General features: G+C 41.4%; 1 protein-coding gene across 2 annotated transcripts in view; it reads left to right on the top strand.

The window, feature by feature from the left end:
* Positions 1 to 24905, top strand: part of LOC120224669 (mitochondrial peptide methionine sulfoxide reductase) — a 289915-nt gene extending 265010 nt beyond the window's left edge. The window contains exon 3 of one of the 2 annotated variants that reach the window (XM_039222938.1): positions 24738 to 24905. In XM_039222938.1, coding sequence (XP_039078869.1) covers positions 24738 to 24850 — 113 coding nt within the window. In that variant the 3' untranslated portion in view covers positions 24851 to 24905. The remainder of the gene's footprint in view (positions 1 to 24737) is intronic. The other variant, XM_039222937.1, reaches the window with a different exon arrangement.
* The last annotated feature ends 1587 nt before the right edge of the window (positions 24906 to 26492 follow it).

The following is a 26492-nucleotide window of genomic DNA, read 5'->3' as shown; positions in this document are numbered from 1 at the left end:
GAATATGGTTTTAATTGTTCCTTTGCTTTTCCTTGTAGTTTTGCCGCATGTTTGTGTATCCCAAAGCCATACATTATTTAGTTTTGCCTGTTTGGACCGCTTCATAAGTGATATCCTAGTATATTGATTCTTGCATGAACTATTTTTCTCAGTCCTGAGAAAATCCCGAGATTCATCCATATTGAGCCACAAAGCTGTAGTTCATCACCTCTTTTCTGCTGATGGCATATTATTATATGGCCATGCTGCAAATTATTTTTTCATTTTCTTATAGATGGATATTGAGTTGTTTCCATTCCCCCTCCCCCCATTATAAAAGGTACTGCTTTGTGCATCCTGACATATCTCCTGGTACCCTTGTATAAGAGTTACCTACAGGGGCGCCTGGGTGGCTTAGTCAGTTAAACGTCCGGCTTTCGCTTAGGTCATGATCTCGCGGTTCGTGGGTTCGAGCCCCGAGTCGGGCTCTGTGCTGACTGCCAGCTCAGAGCCTGGAGCCTGTTTCAGAGTCTGTATCTCCCTCTCTCTCTGACCCTCCCCTGCTCACGCTGTCTCTCTCTCTCTCCTAGAAATAAAAAATAAAAAAATATTAAAAAAAAAAAAAGAGTTACCTACAGGTCCTTCTGGAATTTTGAGTTGTAGTGTATCTGTCGCTTTTGATTTACAAAGTAGGCTAGACCTTTCTCAGTGTATAATTTTTCTGCCAAATCTATTGATATGAAATAGTATCTTGTGGTTTTAATTTGCGTTTTGTTAATTACTAATGAGATAGAAGTAGTTGGTTTCCATATAACACCCAGTGCTCATCCCCACAAGTGCCCTCCTCCATGCCCATCACCCCCCTTCCCCTCCCGCCCGCCTCCAACAGCCCTCGGTTTGTTCTTGGCATTCAAGAGTCTCTCATGGTTTGTCTCCCTCCCTCTCCCCCACTATTTTTCTCCCTTCTTCTCCCCCATGGTCCTCTATTAAGTTCCTCCTAATCCTACTATACGTGCAAACATATGTTATCTGTCCTACTTTTTTTAAACTAACAATCCATTTTTTTTAAAGGCTGTTAAATAGAATTCAGTCTTTCTTTTTCTTTATGATTCAGTTTTGGAAAGTTATGTTTTTCATAGAAGTTTGTTGGCATGAATTACAGTGTTTTTTCATCTTTTAAATCTTTGTTGCATTGGTAGTTTTGACCACATCTTATTTGTAATATAATTTATTTGTGTTTTCTCCTTTTTTCCTGATCAATTTTTAGCTTCAGGATTCTTTATATTGAAATTTTGTTTTATGTTTCATTAGTTTATGCCTCTGCCTGTAGTTCCTGCCTTCAAATATTTTTGCTATTCTGTTGTTCTCTAACTTGCTCCTTTGTATTTAAAATTTTTGCTCCTTCCTCATAACCAGAGTTATTAATATACAACAAAGAACCAGTTTTTCTGCCTCCCAATAGTTTATTTTTTTAAGTTTATTTATTTTGGGAGAGAGAGAGAGAGCAATGGCAGGGGAGAGGCAGGGAGAGAGGAAGAGAGAGGATCCCAAGCAGGCTCCATGCTGTCAGCCCAGAGCCTGACATGGGGGCTCAGACTCACAAACCATGAGATCATGACCTGAGCTGAAATCAAGTCAGAGGCTTAACCGACTGAGCCACCCAAGTGTCCCACGAATAGTTTTGATAGTACAGTTGACCCTTGAATAACGCAGAGGTTAGGAGCACTGACCCCCCATGTATAACACTTGAGTCCCCCAAAAGTTAACTAATAACCTTGTGTTGATCAGAAGCCTTATTGGTAACACAGTCAGTTAACATATCTTGTATGTTATGTGTATTATATACTGTGTTCTTGCAATAAAGTAAGCTAGAGAAAATAAAATGTTATTAAGAAAATCATAAGAAAGAGAAAATACAGGGGCGCCTGGGTGGCTTAGTCGGTTAAGCGTCTGACTTTCGCTTAGGTCATGATCTCGTGGTTCGTGGGTTCGAGCCCCGCGTTGGGCTCTGTGCTGACTGCCAGCTCAGAGCCTGGAGCCTGTTTCAGTCTGTGACTCCCTCTCTCTCTGACCCTCCCCTGCTCACGCTGTCTCTCTCTCTCTCTCCTAGAAATAAATAAAACATTTAAAAAAAAAAAAAGAAAGAGAAAATACATTTACTGTGTGGTACTATAAAACGTCTGCATTTAAGTGGACCCATGCCATTCAACTCCATGTTGTTCAAGGGTCAATGGTAGTGTTTACATTGTCATTTGGCTTTAAGTATTTAAAATTTTTTATTGTGATTTCTTCTTTTTGACATGTTTAATTTTCAGGTTTTTTGAGGTTTAATTTTCAGGTTTTCGGAGGTTTTTTTAATACTGATATCTAATAGTGTTAAGTCAAAAAATGTTTTGGAAAGCCTCATACTTTGCTGGGGGGAATGGAAAGTGGTGCCTCATACTTTGCTGGGGGGTAATAGAAAGTTGTGCAGTTACCTTGGAAAGCAGTCTGGCAGCTCCTCAGAATGTCAAACATAGATTTACTACATGACCCAGCAGCCCCACTCCTAGGGATATGACAACCTATGTCAAAAGCCTGTCCATGAATTTGTACCAGTATTGTTTGGCTACTCAACATAGCTAAAAAGTGGAAACAATTCAATGTCTGTCAACTGGAGAATGGATAAATAAAGTGTGGCATATACATAAAATGGACTATTATTTGGCAATAAAAAAGAATGAAATACTAATACATGTAACAACATCGTTGACCTTGAAAAGATTATTCTACACAAAAGAAGCCAGTCACAAAAGACTGCATAGTGTATGATTCCTTGTATTTGAAAGGTATATATTTTCAATCTATGGAAATCCATAGGGACAGAAAGTAGATTAGTGGTTGCCTGGAACTGGAAGGGTTGGATGGTCTGGAGGATAAGAGTTAAAGGATATAGGGTTTCTCTTTAGAGCTATGGAAATGTTTTAAAACTGATTGTGGTGATGGTTGCTCAATTCTGTAAATATACTAAACCATTGAATGTTACACTTTAAATGGGTAAAATGTATAGTGTATGAATTTTATCTTGATAAAGCTATAGCAAAGAAACTTGCCAAAGCAAGCATTTTCTTTTTTACCCTTTAAAAAAATGCTTTTTTTTTTTTTTTTTTTGAGAGAGAGAGAGTGAGCACGGGAAAGGGGCAGACAGAGAGAGAGAGAGGGAATCCCAAGTAGGCTCCATCAGCTCGGAGCCTGACACAGGGCTGAATCTCATGACTGCAAAATCACGACCTGAGCTGATATCCAGAGTTAGATGGTTAACCAGTTGAGCCACCAGGTGCCCCAAGAAAGCATTTTCTATTAAAATTGCCAATAAATTATAGTAGGTCTAAGCTACTAAGTTTAAATTTGTATGTGCCATTTGTTAAGAAAATGTTTTTAATGTTTATTTTTGAGAGACAGAAAGACAGTGTGTGAACAGGAGAGTGGCAGAGAGAGGGAAACAGAATCTGAAGCAGGCCCCAGGCTCTGAGCTGTCAGCACAGAGCCTGACACAGGGCTTGAACTCAGAAACTGTGATATCGTGACTTGAGCTGAAGTCGGACACTTAACCAACTGAGTCACCCAGGTGCCCCTGTGTACCAATTCTTATTCTCTCTCCTTTCTCTTTACCTGTCCCCCCTCTTCTTCCTTGTTCTCCTCACCCCCCTCCTTCTTGCCCTCTCTATCACTGGAAAGGTTGAATAACAAAGTTTAACTTATTTATCATAAAGGATTGACTTAATGAAAATTAATGGATAACATTGATGTGAACATAATTTTCCAATTTCCACCCTCATGGATAATTATATACAAACAGACTGAGATGACACAAACAAGGGAATGTCAGTACTTACTAACAGGCACATGAGGCTTAGACTCTATGGTTTTGAGATAATAGAGTCCTGAAATGATACAAATGTAGTGTATGTAGGAACAAGTAGGCTATATATAACATACCTTAGAAACTGCTATAGATAAGAAATGGTATTTAAGGGATGATTTCCGGCATGTGCCTCCAGGGAAAATGGTATCAAATCTACACAATGACTGGGTTCTATACCGTGACTCCTCTGTGGAGAATTTTACTTTATTCTCTGTGTCAGAGACCTTGACCCCACCCTGTCTGTGAAGTAGGAGTTTGCTTTGTAAAGGGGCCTGATCAAGACGATGGCCATTATCGAGCTGGGATCCGAACATCTGAAGCGTAGAGCCTAGCACAATAGTGAAGGCTTCTTATCCATGTTTCTAATTATATTTTTTCTGCTTTTTAGATAAAGGGACAAAGAAATATGGGACTTACTTTTCAGGGTTTTCAGGCTGCTCTGAAGTGTTCTTTTTAAGGTAGAGGGATATAGTTTTGTTTAATAGCGGTGCTGTGAACAGGATGTGTTCTTCCAGACTGTCCTCCTGTGTACAATAGCACATGGATGTCCGAGATGCATTAGGAGCTGAAGTAGTTCATTTGTTCTTTCTAATGAATAGTAATAATTTACAATTTGTCCTAATCAGAAACCTTTCATCCACAAAACCCAACAAGCTTTCCAAACATTATCCTCTCACGAACCTCGAAGTAAGTGTCTGGAAAGTACAATTATCCCTAATTTGCAGAAGGGCTAAGATGGAGAACACAGTACAGAAATAGTTATTGATGTATCTGCAGCTTGAAATTTATTTTGAAAGTCACTTTGGGCTTATTTTCATCAGTTATTTTGGTGCTTAAGGAATATAATTTATACTGACCTTACATAATGGATATGTACCAAGGTGAAAACTATAAAATTCATTTATCCCAGATGTTCATCAATATTAACCAGACCTAGAGTAACTCACATTTGCCAGCACCATTGCCATTCGGGGATGGGTGTCTATTCTGTGCCCCACTCCTGTCTGGCCCAGTTGTCTGTGCAGTCCCAGACAATAGAAGCAGCCATGAGGGTGCTTGCATGATGAACAACCTTCAGTGCATTCTAGTCTGTTCTCTGAGCAGTGAGTGATGGTGACATGGGTGAGGGTAAACCCAGAAGAGTGGAGATGTCTCTGTAGTCACAATCTTTGCCTCTGTACCCCATTACCACCAAATTAGCCCACAATGGGGTTGAAGTTTATCTTTTTTTAATGTTTATTTATTTTTGAGAGAGAGAGAGAGCAAGAATGGGAGGGGCAGAGAGAGAAGGAAACACAGAATCTGAAGCAGGCTCCCAGCTCTGAGCTGTCAGCACAGAGCCCCTTGTGGGGCTTGAACTTGTGAATCATGAGATCATGGCCTAGCTGAAGTTGAATGCTTACACAACTGAGCCACCCAGGTGTCCCTGAAGTTAGTCTTTAATGCAGCTCTTACCAACTCACTGTCTTGCCACCAAATCTGCACTTTTGATCCTGGAATTCAGAGTTCTCCATCAAAAACATAGAAAAACATACTGTTTCCATCACTCTCATTGACTCCTCTCTATAGTTTGCTAAGGAAAAGGCTTGGATTTGATTTGACTAAACTTCTACCCCTACTCCTGCAAAAAAAAAAAAAAAAAAAATTAGGTCAGTGCTGACCCTGATAAAATGCATGACACTTGCAGACTACTACTTTTGAAGACAAAGGAGAGAAAATCCCATTCTTGGTTCCAGGAGCTTCCTTAAACTTAGCCCAGAAGACTTCTCTGAAAGTCCAGCCAATTCAAACAGTAGATGCAGACACAACATAGACACATATAATCACCTGACACACACACACAGACACACAGACACACACACAGACACACACACACACAGACACACACACAGCTTTCTCCTTGCTTGGAACAGGTTTCTTACAGGAGTTTCTATTCCTGCAAACCATGCGAGATGCACCCAGACGTTCTCTTAGGTTCCAGTGGCACACAATGAGCCCTACATTTTGTCACATAAAAAAGTGCACATCATTATCAGCTGACTTCAGAGCTGTCTCCGTAGTCTCTATGTTTGTCAGGAAGACTACCAGCCCCTGTCATGCTCAAGCAGCTGAAGCCATTCTTTCCTGCGGATTACCAGTGTGGGCTGACTGCTTGCCTCCTGGGCTGCATTAGTATCTCAGACTTGAGTTAGGATGAATATAGCAAAAATGTCATAGCTGCTGCTTTTGGGGGATGATAATTAGTTAAGTGGGAAAACTGACTAAAGGTAGGGAGAATCATTAAAAAAAGATTTATAGAAACCTTAACTTTTTAGACTTAAGTAAACATACCTTCTTGTGCCAACCGTTGGTTGTGGGGTCCGTGTCTTTCCTTTCATGATGAGTCTCTCTTTGGAGTGCGTCCTTGTCTTCCTTCCCTAGCCTGGTGGGAGTGGGGTGGGTAAGAGTGCATACTCTGAAGCTAGACTCTTTCATTTGCACTGTGACTCTACCCATTATTGGTGCTGTGATCCTGGTCATGCCATTTAAACTCTTCTGCCTAATTGTCCTCATGTCTAAAATGGGTATCATAATGGCCCCTCTCTTATTGGCTTGTTGAGAGGATTAAATAAGTCATATGTAAACTGCTTAGAACTGTGTTTCATACAGAATAAGCACTGTTTGCCATTATTATTATTATTCTCTATAATTTCTAGTTTCTTCTTTCAAATCAGGTGAAAATTTAGACACATGTGAAGCAATCTGAACATAAAGTTTATCTAGATTTTGATGATTTCCTCCCCAATATTTTTTTTCTTTTTTGTTTTTAATTGTGGTAAAATACACATAACATAAAATTTACCAATTTAACCATTTTTAAATGTACAGTTTTGTAGAATTAAGTTCATTCACATTGCTGTGCAACCATCACCACCATCCATCTCCAGGACTCTTTATCTTGCAAACTGAAACTCTGTCACCATTAAGCATAACTCCCCGTTTTTCCCTTCCCCCAGCCCCTGACAACCACTCTTCCCAATCTTAGTTGGGAAGTAGTCTTTCCCTCACTTAATTTCGTAGTGCTTTTTTTAAAAGACACCCAATGTGAGGCTTAAGCATATCTCTGAGATAGAGAGTGGTATGCTCTACTGACTGAGCCAGGCAGGCCCCCCTTAATTTCATAGTATTTTTTTAATATATTTTTTAATTTATTTCTAGGAGAGAGAGAGAGAGCGTGCGTGAGCAGGGGAGGGTCAGAGAGAGAGGGAGATACAGACTCTGAAATAGGCTCCAGGCTCTGAGCTGGCAGTCAGCACAGAGCCCGATGCGGGGCTCGAGCCCACGAACCGCGAGATCATGACCTAAGCGAAAGTCAGACGCTTAACCAACTAAGCCGCCCCGGCGCCCCAATTTCATAGTATTTTTGAACAAGTTTCTTTTATTGAGTTTTTCTAAAGCATTCAACTTAATTCTTAAAGAAACAAAACTTTATTTTCTTCTGTATGTAATATTTAATTAAATTTTGTAAGTACAACATAAAGTGCAATTGGTCTAAACAGACTTGGGAACAAACACAACCAAGTTGGTAGGGCTCCCTTCAATTGATGAGAGCAGAAGGATGCAGGTGTACCAGAGAGAGTCACATGTATTGTGGTGCTGTGGTCTTTGGCCACCATGTTTGCCAGAAGGAATGATGTGGATCAGTTAATTGGGGACTTTGTGTCAGTTCTGCAGTTTACCTTCTCTGCTCTGTGGTGCTTGTCATTTTCATCATTTGAAATACTCACATACTCAGCTCTGTATGTCTAAATTGTACCCATTTTTAAGGTCTAGTTCAGATGCACCTTCTCTATGAAAACTTCCCTGTTGTCTTTCCTTTCAAAGTCCTTTTTTCTTTGTTTATTTATTTTTGAGAGAGATAACAGAAGAGCGAGACAGAGCATGAGCGGGGGAGGGAAGAGAAAGAGGGAGACACAGAATCTGAAGCAGGCTCCAGGCTCAGGCTCTGAGCTGTCAGCACAGAGCCCAATGTGGGGCTTGAACCCATGAACACTTGAGATCATGATTTGAGCTGAAGTTGGATGCTTAACCAACTGAGCCACCCAGGTGCCCCAAACTTACATCAGGGCATCTGCGTGGTTCAGCCCGTTAAGTGGCTGAGTTTCTCTCTCTCTCTCTCTCTCGTTTTATTTTGAGAGAGAGAGAGTGCAATCAGGGGAGGGGCAGACAGAGAGGGAGAGAGAATCCCAAGCAGACTCCACACTGCCAGCGTGAAGCCCAATACTGGGCTTGAACTCAAAGTGTGAGATCATGATCTGAGTCAAAACCAAGAGTCAGATGCTTAACCGATTGAGCCACTCCTTTCCTTTCAAACTTCGAAGGCACTGACCTGTACCTCTCCAATGACATCTAACATTTTCTACCTTGCATTGTTAGTATTTCTGTGAGTTCCCTAAGAGCAGCTCTATATCACATTTCTTTGGATTTCTCTTATCATTGGCTTAGTGCTGTGCATGTAGTCATGACCCAGGCTCACATTTATTAAATTACTGCCTTGCCAGTTTGGGGCAGAGGGAATGAGAAGAGGTAACTAAGTATTGGAGCACTTTATAGTTAACAAAACCTGTGTGGGTGTGTGTAATACAGTGTATTTTTTGACACTTTTATTGTAACTGTTCCTCAGATAAGGAACCTGAGACTCAGAGAAGTTAAATAATTCATAGAAATCAAATATTCTGACTGCACTATCAGTGCCCTTGGTATAGTGTCTCAGCACTTCACTGTTTAAACCATTTGGTTTTGTTCAGGGTAGTTCTCTTGGTTCATGAATTAATTACTGGCTGTTGTCAAAGAACTGTTAGTCAAGACTAAAAGATTCCCAGTATCAATCGAATTCCAGCTGAATTGGATCTGTAGGCAGTCATAGGAAACAATTATTTGGTGGTTACCCTCAGGCTCAGTGTTTATGGGCAAAGAGCAAAAAGGCTATAGAATCAATAATTGGGTTGGAGCCTTGGCTCTAACCTAAGTTCTGGCGCACCTGGGTAGCTCAGTTGGTTAAACTTCCAACTCTTGATTTCAGCTTGGGTCATGATCTCATGGTTCGTGGGTTAGAGCCCCATGTTGAGCTCTGTGCTGAAAGCAGGGAGCCTGCTTGGTATTCTCTCTCTTCCTCTTTCTCTGTCCTTCCCCTGTTCATGCTCTCTCTTTCAAAATAAATAAATAAACTTTAAAAAGCAAACAAATGAAAAAACCCTAAGTTCTGCTACCTACTGAGTGACTTCAATTCAAATAATATGACCTCCTTGAGTCTTGGTTTTCTCATCTATAAAATGGATGTGATAATACATGGTGTTACTATGAAGATTTAGCTAATACGTATGAAAATATTTTGTGCTCTATAAAAGTATTACACAAATCCAAAGTATTGTTATCATTAACCTGTACTTACTGAGTACTACTTATCTCAAGGTCCAAAACATCTAGTGCTCGGGGCGCCTGGGTGGCTCAGTCGGTTAAGCATCTGACTTTGGCTCAGGTCATGATCTCACCATCCGTGAATTCAAGCCCTGCATTGGGCTCTGTGCTGACAGCTCAGAGCCTAGAGCCTGTTTCAGATTCTGTGTGTGTCTCTCTCTCTCTGCCCTTCTCCAGCTCATGCTCTGTCTCTCTGTCTCAAAAATAAACAAACCTCTGGTGTTAGTTACTGTACGACCCCTTTGGGGACATATACCCATCTAGTATGGTGTGGCTGCTATTAGTATCCTGGACTGATGGATTTTTTGCTCAGGGTCTTGTTTCCCTTCATAGGTTAAAATAACTACAGGCAAAGACATGAATTCTAAGGAAATGCTCCTTAGAATTTGTGTTTTGGATTGCCTGGATATCCAACAAGTTGCCAAGAATGAGATAGGCCTAGGGGTGAAGTTTGGCTATGGTAGAGGTTAGTATTAAGAGCATCGGAGTTATACTCTCCACTGAGAAGTCTTTCCTGACTCTTCAAGGCTGACCTTGGTGCTCCTCCTGTGTGCTCCCATAGAACTCTGAGCACAGTCCTCTTCAAACAGCACTTGCTTTATCCTGTATGTTCCCATTTATATGTTTCTCTTCCCTCCTGGGCTGTGCGCTCCTTGAGGCTGGCAACTGTCTTATTCATTGTTGTATTAGTTGTACCCAAAAGAGTGCTCAGAGTTCAGGCTAGCTGTGCAGTAAGGAAGTACTTGTTGAATGAACCCTTCCTCTGACAGTCATGTTCTATTACAAGCCCCATCCAGAAGTGAACATGAGGCAGGAGTTCTGGTAAATTGCTTCACCATTTTGATTGTAGTGATGTATTAATTGAATTAATTAGATCAGTGTTGCTCAATCTTTAAAAAATTATAGCTACCGTTCGGAGCCTTTTTAGCTATTTCTTTCCTAATAGTCTCCCTCTATTCCCCATTAAAATTTAATATCACAGATATACTATATGTTAGTTTACAACCTGTGGCCTTTGAAAGGCCACAACATTTTGATATCAATTTTCCCCCCGGGAGTGATATCACCCCATTAAGAATCCCTGAATAAGACTGTATATGACTAAATGTGTAGAATCAGCTGGTTTGGTATTGTACAGATATTTTAGAGAGTTTCTATTTGATATTTACATAGTTATATCATTAAGATTAAGCTTTGATTACTCATATTATTGATACACTTTCAAGATTAGGCTGTGGGATTGATTTTTTTGTACAACGTAACTGGTGCCTTTGGTGCTATTTAAATGAGACAGAGCCAATACTTTTCCCCGACCACCAACAGTATTTCAGTGTGGGGCTATTATGCATAAATCTGAAAGCTTGGTTCACAATTCTATTCTTCTCAAAAATATTTAAACTAAACACAAACATATTTATTGTTAATGAATGTAGACATACAAATAAGTCAGAGCCACACTGCTTGGACAATCCTGACAGATCTTTCCTGGGCAGGGTATTTATAAATAATGTACCATTCAAGTTGGGAGACCACCACATGAACTTAAAAAGCAATTGTCATGTGGTTTAGGTTCAAAATGCATAGGCAATTATTATCTTTGTATGACTTAAAGCAGCTCTTCTGGAAATTCCATATAAGCAGCCACAGTATTAGCAATGACAAGCTTCAACTGGGTTGCCTTTTCTCCTCCATGTTATTATGAGTTGAGAATAGTTTTTGAAGACTATAAAAAAAAAAAGCCTGACTTGATTTTAAAGACCTTTCAGTTCATGATTGCAGGGGTTCTCTAGCTGTCTTTTCATTTGGATTCAGAGCACGTGTATTTTAGGGGAGGCATGCCCTTGGCAGCCTACCCAGAGAAACCCATCTTTGCTTGGAAAGCAGTCCATGTTTATATCAACCCAGATCCTAGTGGTTTGGAAGTTGTTGGCTTTTCATAGTGAAGTTCCATCATGACATGTTCATCGTCCGTAGTATGTGGAGACACTAACCCTGATATCATAGACTTGATTACTACCTGTAAGCCCCCAGAGTGCTTTCCCTTTATCTCTGTTATTGATTGAACACTCTCAGCTATACTCAAAGAGTGATAGGGACAGGTCTTAGTATTCCCATTTTACAGATGAGGAACTTGTGAGGAAGGGGACTTAAGTGGGTTACCTGGCAGATCATATATGCCTAACATTAGGATTTTGATTCCAAAGGCAGTGCCCATTTTATTGTACCATGATGTCCTATGCTTTCAGCGTTTTCAAGAATCATTATGGATGAGTGACTGGACATCAAAAGGCATAACCTGGACCAGTGAGTAAAAGCAGGTAGGCTTGACTCAGTAAAGGCAGAACTTTCCAACAATTGGGACAGTCCAACAATGGCATGGATACTTTGTGAAGTAGTGTGTGTCCTGTCACTTGAAATGGTCATCTGAATGTTGCAATGGGGTAAAACACAATGTGTCATCTGGCTGGATGATCTTTTTCAGGAGTCTTATAATCCTGTATTTTATTAAAAAAAAATCTTCTGTCTTGTTTCCTCTCTCGGTATAGCTGCATATATCAAATGCCTAATTTCATGGTTCCCTTTCCCAACTGCACATCAGAAGCACCTGTCAAGCGTTGTGAAGATGCATATGCCTAGGCGTGACCCCAGACCCCATGTGTCAGAATTCCAGTGTGGGGTAGAGTGGAAGGTATGAGAATATTCTTCAAAAAGTGTGATTAGAAGGCATAGGCAGAGGGTCATGAACCCCTCTTCTTGTGTAACCCACTGATAACAAGGTACAAGCAGACCTCATTTTGGACTCGGTGTCATTTACCAGCATTGAGAAGTCATAGTTTCTTAGTGTATTCTTTTAAGTATTAATCAGTCCCCTTAATAAAAGTTTGTTCCCTTGGCTATGAGAGTACTATGATCCCTTGTTGGCAGGTTAGTTTTACCAGTATCTCATAATGCTTGTCCCCCTCATAGTAAGCTGGGAGTAGGTGCTGGTCTAGGAAACGGACTTTGATCAACCCAGCTACAAGTGCCTTTCATATATTTCATGTTCTGGCAAAAAACACCTCAAAGCGTGTGAAGGTCAGCCTCTATAATCAGCATGTTGGATACAGAAACTAGTCAGCTGCTCACTCCTAGATTGGTTACTCACTAGTTAGCTTTGTCTCTGTGAGAAACCTCCAGCACCACAAAGAAATGAAGAGTTGTAGTTTATTGCTTTCTTGAGGAATTTTCATAGCAAGTACTCAACCATGTTTATAGCATTCCTCTGAGAGAATAATCTCTGAAGAATGTGCCTGTATTACATACACGCCAGAGGATTATGAATTCCCCACTATGTCTCCCCATGGTGGGCGGGAAAAAAAAATCACAGTTGTTCCAATAGGATTTTTTTTTCCACTTTTCAATCAATAGGATGCTTTTTAAAGCTTACATTTCTCTTTGGACACTTTAAGTGACTGATGAGACAAAAGAAAAAAAGCAAAGATGAAATGACAGTATAGACACTCCTCAAATCCTATAATGAACTCCACAGGGCACCCAATTTTGATGTATTAGGATTTTTTTTTATAATGAGTACATTGTTGGAAATCACATTTTCTGTCTGCAGGAGCTGGAGATGAAACTGAGCTGACATCTTACCTCTTTGTAGTTAATTAGCAAGAGGGAAGGAGTGTTTTGAATCTTGTATGGGAAGAGGGAGGTATTAGTCGTCCAGTGCTCCCCCTTTCCCTTCAAACACCTGGGTCTTTTTCTGTGCTCTTTGATTTGGTTTAACAGTTTGGATGGGTCTTGTTGGCTGGGAAAGATGAGGGGAGTTGGAAAATGGTTATTATTTAATGAAAAAAATAACTATAGCTGACTTCTCCCTGCCATCTTCCCTGTAGGATAAACAAAATAGGTCAGGTCTTTTTCTTTAAAGAGGAGTTCCTTACCTGGACCCAGACTGTGGGCAAAACCCAGGCTGCCAGAGTTTTTGTTGTTGCCTTATTAGCATTTGTCCCCATTGAATCCCCAGCACTTAGTGAAGTGTCTGGAACTGAGTAGGCATTCAGTAAATATTTATGAATTTAGTGAGTAAATAAAACATTATATTGACCCATACAGTAACGTAGTTAAGTTATGTTAGTTGTATCTAATACCTTTCTCTGGGTCGGTATGGTGAGTTTTACATAGAATTCAGCAGTTAGGGACAGAGAGGCAGGGCAGAGCATTTATATATAATTCCATTTAGGAGACTGATCCTTGGGCAGGTGAGCAGTGCTGGGGCCAGTGTGGACACTCATCCAGATGAAGGCTAGGCAAGTGGTAGAAAAAAACATCAGCACAAAGGATCCTCCAGTCTGTGTGTATTTATTAATATCAGATCATGTTCCCAGTCCTGGGGGATGACAGAGAAGAACCAGTGTCATGGTTCGTTTTCCCAAGGAGAACTCTGTGTACATGAAACATCAAGCCAGCGCTTGAAACAGTCAGGACTCAAGTGTTATAATGTGAGGGACTGATTCCAAGTGGAAGAAGGAGACTGGATCAGTGATGTTTAGAAGACAAAAATCATTTTCTGAGTACCCCCCTATGGAAATACCTGCTACATCATCTACATACACCATCTCTTTTCATCACAGTGATCTGGCGAGAGACCTCAGGGCACCTGACTCAGTCAGCCAGCCTGGATCTGAGCAGAGCAGATCCCATTGGAGCCCACTGATTGTGCTTTTTCCCCTACATCATGCTTCTTGTCCAGGTCCTATACTCAAGGAGGGCTTCCTGGAAGAAGCAGCACCTAAGAGGACCTTGAGAGTAGGGGAGGGCTTTGATTTCAGATGGCTGGCGGGAGAGCAATGCAGGCTGGGGGATTATAGCAGCAAGGGGTGGGGATGGGGATATGAACTCTCTGGATCAGGGAGAGGGTGTGGGGAAAAGAGATTGGAGACATGGAGAGGCCTGGTGGCCAGGAAGGGCTCCTGTAGGCCCCTGGGCAGAGGAGAGTTGTGGGAGAAGCAACTGAGCGAGTGGAGCACATCGACAGTGGTCAAATTCTCGGTTGTCTCAGTCACTTACAAGCTCTGAGACTTCAACAAGTTCTTCAGTCTCTTCAAGCCTTGGCTTTCTTATTAGTAAAATGGACATAATAGTATTAACCTTGCTAATTGCACTGGGAAGGTGGCTGTGATACTAAAATGAATTTGTGGAGCCAGAAGCACTTTGCAAATATGAAGTACTATGTCCAAATACAGGGGGTTTGTGGTTATGTTGGGCTGAAGAGGGGGAGCTCGGAGGGTGAGCCACTAAGAGGCTTTTCCAGTTACAGCGTTTGATAGCAGTTCAGTGGTGGTGCAGCAGAAAAGAAGAGCTCCCTGTCTCTTTGCCTGTCCTTTTTGAATTCCCACTTTTGTTTATGACCATGGCCATGGCCTGGATGCACTGCCCCCTTCCATGAAGCACCCCTGACTTTTTCTGTCCACAATGACCGTTTCCTTTCTCTTGTATCTGATGTCTTGATAAGGATGTTGCCTGTTCACAAACGCACTCTACCACACTGCCCTCTAGTCCATCTGTGAGCCATGTCATGCTGGGCCCAAGACCAGTCTCTGCCACTTAATCTTTGTATGACTTTGGGTTCTTTTACCTCTTTGCATCTTAGTTTCCTCCTCCAAAAAGTGGGTATTACTTATCTCAGGGTTTTTGTGAGTGTTAACTTCATGAATTCATATCAGGAGTTTAGAGCAATGTGTGGGGTTTAATAAATGCTACATTTATTAAATGCATCTCCTTTCACCCTTCCCCTCCTCATTCATTCCACAGATCTTTGTAAAGGGTGTTAAGTTAATTAAACAAGGTGGCCATAGACTGAGGTGGCTCTAATAGTGTGGCACCCACATAACCAAATCACAATCTAGTCCTGTAAGTACCTCAAGGTTATGAAACCAAAATGCTAAGAACAGCCAATCACAAACAGCCAACTAACAGCTTTAGCCAGTCAAATAATTTCCTTTACTTGCTTCCACAAGCTCTCTATATAGGTTTCTCCCCACCTCCTGTCTGTGGAGGGTTCTTAACCACTTCCTGTTTGTCGCCACCCTGTTTTGCACAGATGTTTGCTCAGATAAACACTTAGGATGTCCAATATGCTTCAGTTTATTTTTTAATGTATATTTATATTTATTTACTTTTTATATTTGAGAGAGAGGGAAAAACAGTGCTAGCAGGGGAGAAGAGCAGAGAGAGAGAGAATCCCAAGCAGACTCCATGTTCAACACAGAGCCCAACGCAGGGCTTGATCTCACGACCATGAGATCATGACTTGAGCTAAAATCAAGAGTTGGACACTTAATCCACTGAGCCACCCAGGTGCCTCTAGTTTATTTTTTTTTAATAGGGTTAATATCCTTCCTGCTTTCCTCTGTGCTCTCCCTCCCTCCCTCCCTCTCTCCTTCCCTTTCCACCCATTCCCATCCAGCCTGCCTGCCTTCCTTAAGGCCTATGGGACTCCCATGCACCTTCTGATAACTCAGATAGTGAGCACTGAGATTTAGGAGAGTGGAGGTTGGCGGCTGGTGGCTTAAGGGGTGCACCAGGCTCAAGGTGAGTGGTTTTTACACTTTAGTTACTATTAAGAATCACCTGGGGAATCTTGTAAAAATACGGATTCCCAGACCTTCCCCCCCTGCAATTATGAAATAACAGTGGCAATAGTAATAATAACAACACTAACCATACTATCATGAATAAAGCTAATATTGGGTAGGCTTTCATGTGTGTGATAGGCCACACTCTTCTAAATGCTTCCTGTGGATTACCAAACTAATCCTCACAGTAGTCCCTGAGGTGTATTATGAATATCCTCATTTCACAGATAAAGAAACGAAAGCCTAGTGAGGAAAGAGCTTGGTCAAGATCACACCGCTGGTAAGTGGCCGTGAGGCAAGCCCAGGAAGCACACCGCTGTGTGCTTCCTTGAGCTGAGTGGTGCCCAGCAGACTGGGTCTAGACAGGAATGCCGTTGACTGTGATGTGTGGCCATGGCTGGATCACAACATGGGGAGAGGAATGAGCGGGCCCTGAGGTCTCTCATTGCCTTGCAGATACAGCGGAAGCCCTGCTTGATGCAGGGGGTACCCATGTGGCTGTCCTGTCTGCTGGGGGACGAGGTGGACGACCCCTTCCCTGACCCTCCCCACAGCCGCAGCAAACGGTCCCAGGAGCCCCAACACTGGGAGCAGGAACCATGTGCACAGGTCTTGTCTGCAGCCTCCTTTCCCTGTTGCCTTTTCACCTCCCTTTGCTTTCCTCCTCTCTGTCTTTGCCAAGCCCTTTCCCAAGGGCCAGGAGCTCTGCTCTCCCAGGCTGTTCTTTGCACCCTGGGACCTGGGAATCCACATAAATCATACAGGTCTGGGCTGCTCGGCTTGCCTTTGGAGCCCCTTTTGCTCAGGCCAGATGCCACACCCAGGAGCTCCTCACAGGCTCAAGCTGCCCTTGGCAGACGGTCCTGCTCATTCTCCTTATGGAAATCTTCTCTGCATGACATTTGCTCATGCTGTGGGCATTTCTACCATTTCTGCCTAGAATTCGAATAGAACTCCACTCACTGGCTTATCACACCAGCTGTGTGATTCTCACCACTCGCGACTGCCGCCTGCTGGCCTGCAGCTGTTTGGCTTTGACCTGATAGAGGTGGCCTCACATATTCTGTCCTGGAGACAGTCGGGGGCCTTCAGCTCTTCTCAGTCCAGGTGGCTCTTCACTGTCTCCTGAGTACCACGGACTCTGATGCACAAAGGTTCTTGTCCAAAAGAAGTTGTTGACAGCTATCATGACATAGTAGGAAACAGAATCTCCAGGGAGGTGAGATTCCAAACTGCTTCTAGAGGCTTCTTTTTACCTGAATTAAGAACTCTCTCATTAAACCCCTGTCTTTTAGTTCTGATTCTAAAGTGAGGAATCACACTTGATTCATCACAGTTCCTCAGAAGTGTGGGAATCTGGTTCCTTGCCTGGTGTGGATGAAGGCCTGACTACAGTTCCCATTGGGGCCAGAATGTGTCGTCTGGGACCTCACCTCAGTACCTGATTGAGTAGGTGTGGATACTTTGCTGATATTTCAAGAATGAATGCATGAGTAAAATCAGAATTAGACACTTACAGAGATAAATTTAGTTTGATGAACTGGACGCTTCCTTATATCATGTGTTTTCTCCTGTGATTTAGTCTCTTATGGGGAAGGCGTCCCTTTTAAGAAAACACAAAAGGGAAATAACAATAGAAATCTCTTATTTATGTATAGAGAGCTTTACTCTTCCCCAGTACTTTCCCACATATGAGACCTCATTAAATCCTGATGAGTCTTCTGTCACAGAGGTTATTTTTTTTCCATCCAAAAAAGAAGACATGGGATCACAGTCAAAAAAGTGTCAAACTACTTGTTAGACCTATGGTCTAAATTACTTCTTGTGACTTTAATTCCAGTGTTTTCCCCTTCCACCCCAGCTGAGTAGAGAATAATTATAATAATATAACTTTCGATAATAAGACATAGAGAATTAGAGAGACTTCTATCCTAAGTGCCAGGCACTGTTCTAATTCCACATTTTGCAGATGAGGAAACTGGGGCAAGTTTCCCCAAGTAGATGAAGCAACTCAATAGATAAAGGGCCTTCCAAAATGAGTGTGGACCCCATAGGGAAGGCATGGCTCATATGGCAGGGAACTCTGATTTGAACCACCCTTTTCTTCTCTCCCTTGCCATGCCAAGGTTAGACAGTTGCTGAGGGGCTGACCCAGGATGGCAGCCCAGGCAGTGTGTGGCACCTGAGTGGGCGCTTCTCACGTGCACACAGCACTACCCTCTGCTACGCTCCCCCTGCCCTTGCATCTCACCAGCTTCTGACCTGTCTCCTGTTTTCATCTACTGGGCAGACCACTGTCTTACTCTCTCCTCCCTTCTTACTAGCTTGAGTATAGCAAAAACTAATCACATGAACCTGGAAGAGTTGAAGATAATGTTTTTCCCATGGGATGGAAAGCCATGACATACGGCTTTAAAGATAGGCTAATTTATCTTGGGGTTCTTAAAAACACCTGGTTCACTAGGCTTCCACAAAGCTCTAGTGGAGTGCCTGATTTTTCAGCCCTCCCCCCTGCCCCCACTCGCTGAACATGCCTTTATGTTTCTTCTAGGATCTTTGTCTTATAAGGAATGACTGCCCATAACCTACCTCTCTGCATTCATGACCTTTCTTTGGGGTCATGTGATAAGGCAACACTGGGAAGTGCTCAGAGAAGATATTAGTCCTTTTCATTTCAAGATATTTTTGAACAACAATGTTAAAACCCTTCTAATGCTGCTGTACATTGTTAACAAGCATGTTTGCATATCACATCTATCATGCTATTTGCACGATGTTATATGCAGAAACAGCTCAAAGTATTTTTAAGATATAGCCTTTTATCTCTGGAAGCACCAGAGAGTATTTGCAGATTGGTCCCGGGTATCAAATTAGCCTAGCACATTGGTGAGTTCCTGGAGGCATGGGCATTTCTGTAAGTGGTTCCTAGCCCCTTAATCCTTTTGATCATTTGCACTGTGTATTTTTACACAGACTCTTGTACTTTGGAGAAATAAAATAAAGAAACTTAAAGGTGAGTTTGACGAAGGCTTCTCCCCACTGTTTGTCAATGCAGATGGATCTTGAATTTTAATGGTAGCAGTTTCTTTTAAACCACCAAGCTTCTTTAAACCTCTCTACAAATAATGTCCGTGCTCAGATTATGTCTGAAAGTGTTTGTGGAAATCTTTCCTGAACCCATATTCCTACCACAAAAGAAGAGCCTAATCCTGTAAAATAGTCTTGACAGCCTGGATGTCAATTATCCCACAGCTGTGATTTCTCATGTGGGCCACTGCCTCTATGACATTTGCTGCCACTTGGTGACTTCAGCTGTCTACAGTCAGGAGCCTCACTTGTGGGCATAGAATGAGATCTTTACTGGCTGGCACCTCACTAGATCTTGGTGCTCACTGGCTGTGGGATGTGTGAGAAAAGTTACAGAGAGGACTTAGTTGCCTCACCTTTAAAATGGGGATCACATCTCTCTTATAAAATTGTTGTGAGAAATATTTGTATGCCCATGTTTATAGCAGTGTTATTCACAGTAGCCAAAAGGGGAAAGCAACCCAAATGTCCATTGACAAATGAATGGATAAATCAAATGTGGCATATCCCTCATTTTGGAATGGAATATCACTTATTCTTAAAAAGGTAGGTTGGGGCACCTGGGTGGCTTAGTCGGTTAAGCATCCGACTTTCGCTTAGGTCATGATCTCACGGTTCGTGGGTTTGAGCCCCGCGTTGGGCTCTGTGCTGACTGCCAGCTCAGAGCCTGGAGCCTGTTTCAGTCTGTGACTCCCTCTCTCTCTGACCCTCCCCTGCTCATGCTGTCTCTCTCTCTCTCTCTCCTAGAAATAAATAAAAACATTTAAAAAAAAAAGGTAGGAAATTCTGACACATGCTACAACATGGGTGAACCTTGAGGACATTATGCTAAGTAACAGTTGCACTTTTCTGAAGTATCTAGAGTGGTCAAAGTCACAGAAACAGAAGTGGAATGGTGGTTGGCCAGAGGTTGTGGGTAGGAGAAAAATGAGGAGTTAGTGTTTGATGGATACAGTTTCAGGCTTGCAAGATGAAAGAAGTTCTGGAGATGGATGGTGGCAATAGCACAACAATGCTAATGTGCATCGTGCCACCAAACTGTGCACATAAAAGATGGTTAAGATGGTAAAGTTTGTTATGTGTATTTTTCACAATAAAAAATTTGGAAAAAATTTGTTATGAGCATTCAAGAATGTTGAATAGATAAAGTGCTTGCCGTTTTATCAGACTTCGGTGAATGGTAACATTTTTTACTAGGGTTAAGACATTGTATTTTAATGGTCACATGATACTTCATCATGAGGTTATACCATAATTGGTTTCTTTTTAAAAATTTTTTTAAATTGTATTTATTTTTGAGAGAGAGAGAGAGAGAGCAGGAGAGGGGCAGAGAGAGAGGGAGACCCAGAATCTGAAGCAGGCTCCAGATTCTGAGTTGTCAGCCCAGAGCCTGATGCAGGGCTCAAACTCATGAAACACAAGATCATGACCTGAGCTGAAACTGGACACTTAACCGACTGAGTCACCTAGGTGCCCCAATTGGTTTCTTTTTTTATTTGACTTTTGGATTTCTTATAGTACTCCACCATTGTAGTAATGATGAAATGATTTTTTTTTTTTGCATGTACATATCTTTTCCATTATTTGGGGCTGTGTCTTTGAGACAGATTTTCTGTATCACTTAGTGGAGGTGAGTTAATCTTTGAGGCTCTTGATACATATGTCTGTGGTGGTCGGTCATTTATACTGTCACCACCCAAGTAAAGATGCCAGTTTCATAGCCTCTTCATCAGCACTAGGGATGCTTTTAAGTGGCTTTACAAAATGTAATGAGAGATGATATGTTCATGTTCCTTTATTTGCTTTTATCACTAAAAATGTTGAGCATTTTTCAATCTTTATTTACATTTATTTCTTCCTATATGCACTGCCTGTTTAAATTTTTTGCCTGTATTTCTAGTGTGGTTTTCTGTGCTTTTGTTACCAAATACATTTGTCATGCTTGTTACACATTGTTGCTATTTTTAATATTATTTTAAAAAATTTTTTTCATGTTTATTTTTGAGAGAGAGAGGCAGAGTGTGAGCAGGGGAGGGGCAGAGAGAGGGACTCAGAGAGAGAGGGAGTCACAGAATCTGAAGCAGGCTCCATGCTCCAATTGTCAGCACAGAGCCGGACTCAGGGCTTGAACTCACGAACCATGAGATCATGACCTGAGGTGAAGTCAAACACTTAACCAACTGAGCCACCCAGGCACCCCACTATTTTTAATATTTAGAGAGTTTAATTCTTATGTAATTAAATCATTCATGTAAACATTTTAAAATACAAAATAATAAGATTTTAAAGTAGAATCAAAAGCATTTTACAATAACATGATCATTATACTTAATGTATCTTCTTCCCATAAATTCTCCCATAATTCTTTTCATACTTGTTAATATAAAATCTGTTTGATTGCTTACATACATGACTGTAGTATTTGAATTAAAATTATGTAAAATGACCAGTTCATTTAAAATATAAATATATATTTTTTAATTTATTTATTTTTAAATGTTTATTTATTTTTGAGAGAGAGTGAAGAGCACAAGGAAGAGAAGGGCAGAGAGAGGGGGACAGAGGATCTAAAGTAGTCTCTGCACTGACAGCAGAGAGCCCAGTGTGGGGTCTCAAATCCACGAACTGCATGCAAAATCACAACCAGAGCTGAAGTTGGACGCTCAACTGACTGAGCCACTGAGGTGCCCCTAAATATATTTTTAAAAAGTAATAAGAAAAATAAAAATATAACCCAATATAAAAAGGATATTACCAAAATTAGAGCAAATAAATTAAAATTATTAATAAACATGACTTTTTTTTTACTAATAATTAAACTCTTTGGAAATAAAATGACAGGATACTATTGTCTAGCTATAAATTGATAAGAGTTAAAAACATTATAATAGTGACTGAGACTGGCCTTGAAATATACTGCCAATAGGAAGAGAAAATGGGGTCAGCTTTACTGAATAGCATTAAGCACTAGATATCAAGAAACTTAAAAATGTTTATAAGTATTGGTTTAAAAATTCTACTTATATAACTACAGTTGAGGCAGTCTCGAAAATGTGGAAAGATATTTATGTTGACAGACGAGAATAGGATTCAGGGGCGCCTGCGTGGCTCAGTTGGTTAAGCATCCAACTTTGGCTCAGGTCATGATCTCACGGTTCATGGGTTCGAACCCCACATCAGGCTCTGTGCTGACAGCTAGCTCAGAGCCTGGAGCCTGTTTCGGATTCTGTGTCTCCCTCTCTCTCTGACCCTCTCCTGTTCATGCTGTCTATCTCTCTTTCTCAAAAATAAATAAGTAAAACATTAAAAAAATTAAAAAAAAAAAAAGAAAATAGGATTCAGTCTAAACCTTCAATGACAGGGAATGATTGGATAATAGTACAACCATCTTTGGAGTGTTATATAGTCATTATAAGTAGCTTTTTCTAAAAATTTTAGTGATATGGGAACATACAATATTCTGGTAAGTGGAAGAAAAGCATGATGCCATCATTACAATAAAGCAAATTGTGCATGGTGTGGTGGTGGTGGTGGTGGTGGTGGTGGTGGTGGTGTGTGTATGTATGAGCACACGTGCACTTGTGTGTATCTGGTACACATCCAAAAGAGTTGTGTAGAAAATGTTGCTAGGACTGGGGCACCTACGTGGCTCTGTTGGTTAAGTGTCTGACTTCAGCCCAGGTCATGATCTCATAGTTTTTGAGTTCAAGCCCCACATTGGGCTTTGTGTTGACAGCTCAGAGCCTGGAGCCTACTTCAGATTCTGTGTCTCCCTCTCTCTTTGCCCCTTTCCCGCTCATGCTCTGCCTCTCAGAAATAAATAAATGTTAAAAAAAAATTGATTTTAAATGTTGATAGTACTTATGTGGTCTGAATATAACACATGACTTTTCTATTATTTTTTATATTCTGCACATTTTCTAAGCTTCGTATTGTTTGCAAATTCTGCCATCAGAAATAAACTTAAATATTAAAAAAGTTTAAAGATAATGCATAGATTTTATTTTCTGTTTTTTGGATTCATGTTCACTTTGCTCTCTTTGCTTTGTTTATTGGTCAGAATCCTGGATAAAACACCAGAAGGTTTTTAGAGTATGGTCCAGAAATTCACTAGTTCTGTATGAACTTTGGCAAAGCTAACTTCTGTGTATCTCAGTTTTCCAAAGGTAAAATGGTTGAGAATTAAGGTGAGATTACCAACCTATGGGCAAACATTTTTGCAAACTAAGTTGAAGGTTCAAGGGATTCCTGGACCACTGTAAGGTCTGATAATTTGTTATGACTCAAAGAACTCACTGAGAACAGTTCTCAGAGTTATAGTAGGGCAGGGGAAGGGTACGGATCATAACCAGCCAAAGGAGGAGATGCATAGGGCAGGGTCTAGAAGGGTTCCAGTGCAAAGTTTCTGTGTTGTCTTCCACTCAGTCAGGATGTATTACCCTCCTGGCATCCATGCGTGACAATATACAAAGAGTATCGCCAACCAGGAAGCTCACCCATGCTTTGATGTCCAGAGTTGTTATTGGGGCTTCATTACACAGGTGTGATTCATTGATTGCCCACAAGGTTGAATTCCGTCTTCGAGTCAGCTAATGCTGTGTGTTACCCAAAGACCCCACTCTCAGCACAAGGTTGGTCTTTCTGGCATGGCCAGCCCTGAACCTAACGCTGTTGGGTATGGCCAACCCTACCCTAAGATTCAGAGCGGCCAGCTTCCACCCTACAACTGTTGGTGCAGCTGGCAGCACTTTAAAGAAGGACATTCCTATCAGATAGGACATAAATTACCTTCCAGAGGCCAACACAAAGGCCAGATATCTCTTTGGGCAAGGCTAAATTCTTTACTACATATAAGGTGATTCGAAGGAGATGGAAAACACATTTAAATATAGAAATGATATGTATGGAGGGTTCTATTTCTTACTACACTCTAACACTGTAAAATAAGGCAGGGCATGAATTCCATAGGTACAAATGCTCCTACAAATACCCACTTCCCTGATCTACAGAACCTTGGGGACCACCTCTGAGAACGGGCCTGCTAACACAGACACATTTGCTGCAGCGGTTGTTTACTGCAGAGACAAATTAGACTGAGAAAACACTTACCACCCCGCTGGGTATGTGAACCTGACCCATGCCTCTGTGTTAACAGCACAGCAAATATGTCCCTCCATTAACGAATTTATCTGATGCAATATAAGCCTGCTTGTTACAGGTTTCTTGATCTGGCACCATCTCACTCTGTTCGTGCAGCTACGCTTACTACATATAGCACAGTGTGGTGATGATAAAAATAAATTGGCTCATCCCCCTCATGGAGTTTCAAACCCTGAGCACTATGTCAGGTTGGATGCCTAAGGTTTCATAAGAGTGAGATTAAAAAAGAAAGAAAGAAAGAAAACCCAAGTTTGTTTTCTCATGAAATTAAAAAAATAATTAGAGCACAATGACGGGAAGTCATCATCCTCAGGAAGCTTGCCAGAGGACAACTGTGTGCTCTTATGGAAAAAGAACTAGTGACAGACTTACTATGAAAGCATTCGCTAACATACAGTTACACTCCCTCCCTTCCTTTGGAGGAGGGAAGAATTTTAGCTTTTGTCTGGTGGTTTTTTGGAAACGAGTAACTTGTAGCAAATTGGTGTTGTCAGTAAATTTTAGTTGTATGTTCTGTTTCTTTCAAGGAAAAACTGGCCATGCAGAAGTAGTCCGAGTGGTGTACCAGCCAGAACGCATCAGCTTTGAGGAACTGCTCAAGGTCTTCTGGGAGAATCATGACCCGACCCAAGGTAGATGAGTGAGCCAGTATTTAATTATCTTACTAATTACAGCTGGGATAATTAGTGTTTGAGCTGCATGGAAGAGATGAACCTTGAAATCACACAGGAGCTCAAGAATATGATTGCAGACATTTATTGACGGAGAAGAGGAGGGGCTGGGGAGCAACCGGGAGAGAGAATAAAGGCGCAGCCACAGTCTGCACTCCTCCCCCCTTTACAGCTGTCAGGGGTGGGAAAATTCCCACAGAGAAAGACGCCAGACAATAGAGATTCGTTCACCTTTGATTATTGCATTATTCCTCCTTAATGCAGTCTTTTGTCTACAAAATTAAAGTGTCTTTCTAGCAGCTCCAAAGTTTTCCTGATTTATGGTTCCTTTATTTCCCTGAATTTAGCCTTTCTCATCTTTTGACGTTATCAGGCTTTTTTTTTTTTTTAAATGTCTGTGGGTGATAAAAAAAAAAAGAACATAAAGGTAAAATGCAGTATTCAATGGGTCCACAATGCTTGGGTTATTTAAATATTTCATTTGTCTTCTTTGAAATTTGTTATATGGAGACATTAATATGTTTGGGCTATGAACAATGGTGGCCAGAAATTTTATTTGAATGCACACACAAGCAAAAATCCCCTGTTGGCAAATATCATTTGTAATATTCAATAACGAAGCAATTTCCAGATTTCATCCTAACAGCGTTACAAGCACTGCCTTGCCAATATGATGATCTGATATTATGAGGCTTATGAACTGAGAAGTCCTATATAATAGATGTGATTTTCACAAATCCTGTTCATTTAGCAATCACTCTATTTCACAAAAATATTTTCCCTTTGGTGTCAGGTTTTTGTGTAGTGGGTATGCTATGTTGGCTGTTTCCGAAGAAGGGATGTGTTTTTCCAAATGTGCTTTGTGCTTTGTGGTTGAATTTTAATATGGCCCCAGCAGTACAGGATGGTGGGTCCTGAGTTCTGATTCCTAGAATCGCTCAGTGCCTGGGCAATTTACTAGAGGGCAAAAGTCAGAGCTAAGGCAAGAATAGCAGAATGATTAATGAGCCAGGGTACTGCAGGTACAGAATCCAGGCAAATCCTTCAGGGTGGGTTAGGAGGGAGGCCAGGAGCAGGATTTCCATTATAGTGAAGTCTGGTGTGACATAGGGGCATGAGTCCCTAGTGAGAGAGTGATAAGATATGGGGCAGGGGAGGTAGAAGACTGGTAGGCATGAATACTATAATGACAAGGTTCAGATGTCACCCCGGTCTGGACTACTAGACTGGCCTATCATATGAGAAAGGCAGGCCTAACAAACTCAGGCTTGGCTCAAGCAGGAAGCTCTGACAGTGAGCATCATAAATAAGAGTGATGATAGCCAAGAGCTTGTGTTGGTGGGCCTTTGATCCAGGTGGAGCAGGCATTTGGCTCTCAAAGCCAAGGGTCATGGCAGATGCCGAGAACTCTAAAATTCTCGGTGGAGATACACATTAGGAGCCCAGGCAAGCCTGAAGTCATATAGGAGACAGGCTCCCCACAGGCTCACAAGGTTGGGTATGTGTATGTGGCCTTTGGCCTGGCCATCCACAATGTCCTGTCCTGATAGAATCACTTTATGCTTAGCCCTGCCAAGCTTTCAAAGAGGGTAAAGTCTGTCATGCACTTCT

The sequence above is a fragment of the Hyaena hyaena genome, unplaced genomic scaffold, assembly GCF_003009895.1.
Source record: "Hyaena hyaena isolate Hyena2069 unplaced genomic scaffold, ASM300989v1 scaffold_1229, whole genome shotgun sequence".
Classification (NCBI taxonomy): Eukaryota; Metazoa; Chordata; class Mammalia; order Carnivora; family Hyaenidae; genus Hyaena; species Hyaena hyaena.
Note: the sequence above shows the minus strand (reverse complement) of the source record. Positions and strands in the feature narration are given on the sequence as shown.